Raw genomic sequence first — 7,022 nt, forward strand, 5'->3', positions numbered from 1 at the left:
TCCAGTGTCTTTATTGGCAAGCCCAGTGCTGTGTCCCTGTCCTGCCCTGTGTCCAGCACTGAACAGGCCTGTCCCATTGTGTCCCCGGCATCCTGATGGTTCCACCGAAGGGCCTGATCCAGGGCTGAGTGCTGAGAATGTCACCCAGGGCTCCCCCTGCAGAGCCAGGGTGGCTCAGGCCAAGATGGGGTAGGTGGCCTCAGTGGCCACACCACAGTTGTTGTCCTTCATGGCCATAAGGATGTAGCCATCATTGCCCCAGTATGTGGACCAGGAGTTCTTGATGAGCCAGTAGGTCTCTCCCTGCAGGACTCCGTAGCCCACGGCCAGCACCGCATGGTCCAGTGATCCCGGTGTGTTATCTGCAGGGAATGGCATGGGACAGGGCTCACTCGAATAGCGCCCCTGTCTGGTGAGCATCCTTGTCCAGAGACCATTCCCTTCTGGAGACCATCCCTGCCTGGAGAAGATCCCTGTCCAGTAATCCCTGTCCAGAGGACATCCCAGTCCAGACAGCCTCCCTGCTCCCAGGGCAACCCCCAGTGCTGCGGAGCACTTCAGGGTTCATCCCCTCCACCCCTCTCTTGACCAAAAATATGGGACCTAGGTGCTCTGGCATCTCCTTGGGTGTCCAGGACCTCCCACGCCCCTGTGCTGCTGGTCTCACCACACTTGGGCTCGTAGTAGATGCCGTTGGAGTAGAAGGAGAAGGTCTTGTGTGAGGCGTCGATGCTGACGGCCACGGGGCCGTGTTTGTAGATGGCAGCTTTGAGCGCCGTGATGTTGCCTGAGGTGACGTTGACGTAGCCCGTGATCTTGGCCAGCATCTCAGACTGGTTGTAGTGGCACAAGCCATTCTACACCCCAAGGGACACACACTGTTATCAGGACCCCCCAGGATCCCTCACTGGGACCCCACCCCCCTGCCCGACCCTGCGGATGCAGGGAGTGATCTGGAATTTGGGCTGTGAGAGCATCCTGGCTCTGACCCCGCTGTCCTCCCAAGCCCAGGGTGGTGGGGATGTTTTCCCAGTTGCTCAAGGACACACCACGGGGACCTGGCTCTGCACCCAAAGTCCTGGAGGGCTGTTGCCTGCATCTTGTTGCCACATCCCCATCCCCATCCCCATCCTCAGGCAGCTTTGCTCCATCCCTGGGTACCCCAGGGTATGGAGTGACTCACAGCACCATGCACAGGTGGAGGAGCCTTGTCCCGGTTTTGCAAGAAGAGAAAATGAGGGACACGGTGACAAAACCACCTGGATTAGCCCTGGGGCTTGGCTTTGGCAGTACTGTGCACTACAGCACCCTGCTGCCTTAGGGACAAGGTGACATCCTCATCTCCAGAGCCTGTTAGTGCCTCTGACTCATCCAGGTGGGTCCCACGATGGCTTTAAAGCCCCAAGATGTCAGGAAGGCCATCAGGGACAAGGGGCCACCCTCACCTGCCCCCTGTAGGAGCCATAGGACTCAGTGCTGGCAATGCCCCCATGCTTTTTGATCCACTCATAAGCTCGCCACTCCTCGCCCCCATCGCAGGCGTAGTTCCCGAAGCCCCAGGAGCAGTCGATGAGGACTTGTTGGGACAGGGGGGTCAGCACGCCGGTCTGCGGGGGTGACACAGTGCAGGGATGGGGACAGGCACCCTCCAGCTGTGCCCCATCCACCCTGTAGGGCACAGCTCTGCTCCCACCTTGAGGAAGAGGGCACCTTCCATGGCTCCTGTTGTAGCAAAGCTCCAGCACGACCCACAGACAGCCTGATCCTTCACAGGGGTGACAGCACCTGGGGACAGCAGAGCAGGGCATGAGAGACTGGGCTGACACCAAGGGATGGAGGCAGGTGGAAGGGAAACTGAGGCAGGAACTGAGGTCCAGAGGCAGCACAGCCAGATCTTGGTGCTAACTGAGGAGGAGGGGAATGCACCAGCAAACCTGGAACCCCTGCCCTTGGCTAGGGGCAAGCTCTGGGGGTGTCACTCCCAGCTGATGGGGACAGGGGTGAAGCCAGATGTCACTTCAGGTGTCACATCTGTCCCTGGGGCACCAGAGTGAATTCAGGGCCAAGTGCTGACCCGGCTGCCTTTAATCACAGAAACACAGGATGGTTTCCATTGGAAGGCACCTCAAACACCATCTCGTCCCACCCCTGCCGTGGGCAGGGACACCTTCCACTATCCCAGGTTGCTCCAAGCCCTGTCCAACCTGGCCTTGGACAGCCCCAGGTTCTCCATACAGCCTGTTCCAGCATCTCACCAAGATGTGCACCCCAAGGGATAGCACAGCCCCACAGGCTCCCCGGCGCAGTGACGGGGAGCAGGGGAGCTCCTGAGCCCACACGTACCGTACATGCGCCAGTCGAGGCTCTCGGGCAGGATGATGCGGCTGTAGAGCTCCGTGGGGAAGGGCAGCCCGTTGTTGGGGGCGCGGCTGCGGCGGCGGCCTCGCAGCGCTGCCAGTTCCTGCGGGGTGCGGTCGGCCAGGTGGTTCAGGGACAGCGAGTAGGAGAGGGCAGCGCGGTTCCGCGAGTGCACAAACCTGCCACCGTGGTGGGGACAGCACCAGCTGGCGCTGCCACCACCTCCTCGCTGCGAGCAGCACGCCCAGAGAGGGTCGTCGTCCCCCCGCCTGCCCGCGTTACCTCATGTTGTGCACGAAGATGCTCTGCCGGTGCTCCAGTTCCCGCGCGGAGCTGTAGCGCCGCCCCATCTGCCGGCGGTAGTCATGGAAAACCCGGTGTGCCCAGGGCTGGTGCTGTCCCACCAGGTCCTCCATGGGGTTCGCCAGCACGCGTCGCTCAGCCCCACTCCCCGGCAGCTCCCCACACTTGCTCTCTGGGGACCAAAGAGAGGAGAGAGTCATCCCGAGCCCCACAGGCAGGGTGAGGGGACCCTCCTTGGCTCACCGTTGACGGGGAGGTCGAAGACAGAGGGGGGGTAGCTGTTGTCGAAGTCGGTGTAGGCAATTTCATACTTGTCGTAGTGGGAGCCCAGCAGGCTGTTGTACCCCTGCATCTCATAGTGCACGGGGGCCACCCCACAGCTGGAGTTGGTCACCCACAGGGTGTAGACGTTCTTCTTCTGCGCCCAGCGGGTGACGTTCTGCCACACGGCACAGTACCGGCCCTCGTGGTACTCCTCCCGCAGGAACTGGGGGGGACACGGCCTCAGGGAGGGGGCTCCAGCCTCCCCCGGGCAACCTGCTGCCCATCCAGCCCCTTTGCACAGCCCAGTGCACACACCAGGCCCTCCAGCTGGACCCAGTGGCCCCTTGGCCATTACACACAGCCGTGTGTGGGATGGAAACTGGGGCAAAGACTTGAGGTGCAGCACAGGGCAGACCCCCCTGTCTGGGGCAAAGACTTGAGGTGCAGCACAGGGCAGACCCCCTTGTCTGGCTCAGCGGTGCCCTGGGGACACTCCACTGTGCACAGCACTCTGTGCACCTAAAGCAGGAGGTCTGGCTGCACCATTTCTCCAAAAACCTGAAAAGATTTCAGGTTTTTCCTGCCTGATCCCAAGCCTTTGCCCTGCAGGCACGCGTCCAGCTCAGTGACAACCTGCTGTCCCCACCACTCACGTGCTGTGCCCAGCCCTGACTCGGCCTGGGGCCAGCAGGAGCTGAGCTGCCGTGCAGAGACTTGCCCAAACCACGCTGAAATGCCAGCGTTTGTGTGGGATGTGACACGTCCCAACACGGCTGCTGGGCTTGGGAAAGGAGCCAGGAGTCCGGCCCCAATCCGGGTGGGGAAGTGACCCTCCCTGCTCCCTGGGGTGTGGGGACATGTCCTGGCCAGCCCCAGCACCCTGCAGCCTCTGGACAGAGAGGAGCATCTCCCAGCACCACCTCCCACAGCCTAGAGATGCTTTGGGAGGCAGGTCAGATGTAGGCTCTGAGGTTTCTCACCTTAAAGCCCTTCATGCTGGGGAAAACACTCTGGGCTGTGACCACGTCCTCCTTGGAGCCGGGCAGCTGGAAGCACTTCCTGGCGTTCACCTCCTTTTCAGTCGTCTCTGGTGTGATCTTGTACCTCATCCCATAGGGCTTCACTGCTGCCAGCTGGTAGGTTATCACCTCCCCTGTGCCAGGGAAAGGGAAACTGAGGCACGGGTGTCCTGCCGGTGCAGGGTGGGCACAGCTGGAGCAGCTGGGTGCCCACCTCTTACCTCCGTAATACTGGATTCGGCTCTTGTTCCCCGTCAGGTTGTACCAGGCTTCAAAGGGCTCCTCGATCTCAGCATAGGGCAGCTTAATGACCCCTGCAAGGCTCAGCACAGGATACAGGTCAGCCCCAAAGCCTCAGAACCCCGACATCCCTCCCTGAGCCCCCCAGAGTCTGCAGACCCACAGCTGACCAAGACAGTGTCCCCATGGGTGATGGGTCAGGAAAAGGCACTTGGCTGTGAGAACGTGCCCAGTTTGGCACTGGGACAGCCTGGTCCCACCCCGTGCTGAACATCCTCTGCTCCTCCCCACCACAGGGGGCTGCAGGGTCCCATTACCTCGGACATGGTAGATGGAGCCAAACTGAGGGGGTGGGCGGGAGGGCCCATCATCCTGTCCTGAAAGGCAGAGAGGGGCAGGGTGAGGGGTCTCTGTGTGTGCCCCACAGCTGAGATGGGGATGGGAAGCTGCCAGGCCACTGCTCCCCTTCCCTGCAGCCTGGGGCTTCCCTGCTTGGCCAAAAGAGCTCCCTGAGCCCATCCAAAGGCACGTCCAAGGGATGCTGAGGCACTGACACTCTCCCAGGGTCAGCACCACACCAGAACCTGCTGTGACACTGCAGCAAGTCTCAGGGAACCCCAGTTCCTGAGTGACTGTTGGGCTGGTGCCCCAGTGTCACCCCCAGCACTGGTGGCCCTGGCCTTGAATGTTTCCAAGGTGGAACCCAGCCGAGCTGTCTCCAACACGCAGGGCATGGGTGAGAGGTGCCAGGGACTTTACTGGTTCTGCCTGGCATCTTCCAGTGACCTCCCCAGCCTCCCTCCGGGCTCCCAGCTTGTGCAACCCCACGCCAACACAACTGCTGGGAACGAGCCCTTCCCTCCCTCAGCATCTTCCTCCTCGCCGGGAGCGACCGTCAGCCCCTGCCCAGGCCGGGACAGCCGGGAGCAGACCTGCCCCCACCCCCCGGGGAGCCGGGGACGAGCAGACCCCCCTGCACTCCAGGCTGTGCCGAGGGTGCCCATCACACGCCGTCTCTGGGCACCCACAGACAGTGCCAGGCTTGGGAGAGCAGCAGCGGCTGCAGCCACCTCCCAACCCTGCCTGGCTTTGTGGATGCCCAGAAAGGGATTCCCACGAGGGCACGGTGGCCCTGCCAGCCCTGTCCCCTCACACTTAGCTGCCCTGCCTGGTTGGGTTTAACTCCTTGGGTTAAAGCCTCAATTTAGTCTTATTTTCACACCCCCGGCCCCACCAAGCCCTCAAAGCACATCCCCCTGCCCTCTTTTCCAGCTGTGTCTTGGAGGAACTGCAATTTTCGGGGCCTAACAAGCAATGAAACCACTTCCCCAGACTGAAACCTGCCCTGCAGTGCAGGAGGCGGAGATCTGGTGGGGGGCTCCCCATCTCCCTCCCATGCCCGGGATGTCCCCAGAGGCGACAGTGCCAGGGTGGGGGTCAGACTCACCCCGGACGGCGGTGCAGAGTGCAGCGGCCACGAGCCAGCGGAGAGGAGCCATCCCGGCCGGCCCGGCCCGCCCGGCCCCGCCTGCTCGGCTTTAAACTGGAGCCAGCGGCGGCCGAACCCGGCGGAGCCAATGCAGAAGTCGGGGCCCTCCCCGGAGGAGGGAAGGAACCGGCATCATGTGGTGCCTGGCGGGGGGACGGGCACCCCGGGGTGCTCGGCGGGGAGAGCGTGTCCCGGCAGGGCCCCGTGGAGGGAGATGGAGCAACGCCGGGCGCTGCGGGGGATGAGAGGGGCGGGAGGAGCCCCAAAACGCCTCGGGCAGCATTCGGGGGGTGCAATGCATGGATCTGTGGGACGCCCCCCAAACTGGGCTACACCGGGCTTCCTTCGCTCTTGGGATGAGTCAGGAGGTGACAGGTTAAGGGTGACATCGGTGTGGGGAGCAGGTCCCCAGGCTGGTGTGAGCCTCACGCCCCCGTGAGAACATTGAAGGAAACATTGAAAGCCGGACTCGCTGTCACAGAGGAAAGAGGTCACCTTGTGAGGGTTAACTGCAGGGCGAGGAGGAGGGAGAAGGCGGCTCTGGAGAGATGGGAAGGATCCCACTCCAGCCCAGCTGTGTAGGAGGACAGTGTGGCAGAGCTGGGACAGAGCCAATTCCAGAAGGGCTCAGAGAGGATGCAGGGGGGATCAGACAGTGCTGGGGAGGCTCTGAGAGGGTGCAGGGGAGCTAAGACAGGATGCAGGGGGATCGCACAGGATGCTGGTGGCTCAGGCAGGGTGCAGGGGCACTCAGACAGGAGTCTGGGTGGTTTATCCCAATCACTGAAGTTTGTGGCTTGGTGTGGCCAATGCCAAACCTTTATCTGGACAAGGGGTAAATAACGGGTCCGGTGTCTAGTGGGCAATCCATGGACACAGGACAGGCTTGAGCCACTTAAGCTGCACTCCATCCTGGGGGGACACATGGGACACCCCTGGAACACAACCCAGAGCTCCTGCCATTCCCCAGGCATGGAGGCTGCTCACTGCCCCTCCACAGGTGTGCCCTGCCCCCGAGAGCCCGCGCCAGCACAACGGCTCTGTGTGTCCTGCCACCAGACGGGCACCTTGTTCCTGTCCCTGGCAGACCCACAGCGCTCTGTGCGCACTTTGATGTCCCTTTGTTGTCCCCTGCCCGGGGACGCTCCTTCGGGGGGCTCAGGGAGGCACTGCCAGACTTTGGGGACGGGCGCGGGCTGGGGCCGCACATTCCCCCGTAAATCCCAGCGGGCAGAGCCTGGGAATCCACACCAGCGTCTCCTGGTGCTTCTGGAGATACCAGAGACCCCAGAGACCCCCTGATGCCTGTTCCCTGCTGTGCCACCTCCGCGGGCAGCCTGTGGTCCCCA

At 62.4% G+C, this 7,022-nt stretch overlaps 1 protein-coding gene across 1 annotated transcript; it reads right to left on the reverse strand.

The window, feature by feature from the left end:
* LOC310919789 (digestive cysteine proteinase 1-like) lies at window positions 1–5,707 on the reverse strand. The gene is made up of 11 exons (XM_083879334.1): window positions 5,632–5,707; window positions 4,502–4,561; window positions 4,166–4,258; window positions 3,906–4,078; window positions 2,905–3,148; window positions 2,641–2,833; window positions 2,344–2,537; window positions 1,694–1,785; window positions 1,446–1,607; window positions 668–857; window positions 1–362 (listed from the first exon to the last, which is right to left on the reverse strand). The coding sequence occupies exons 1-11, from the start codon at window positions 5,681–5,683 to the stop codon at window positions 175–177; spliced, it is 1,641 nt and encodes a 546-aa protein (XP_083735460.1). The 5' UTR covers window positions 5,684–5,707; the 3' UTR covers window positions 1–174.
* Between the last annotated feature and the right edge of the window lie 1,315 nt (window positions 5,708–7,022).

The sequence above is a fragment of the Zosterops lateralis genome (genome assembly GCF_965231275.1).
Source record: "Zosterops lateralis genome assembly, chromosome: 28".
Lineage (NCBI taxonomy): Eukaryota > Metazoa > Chordata > Aves > Passeriformes > Zosteropidae > Zosterops > Zosterops lateralis.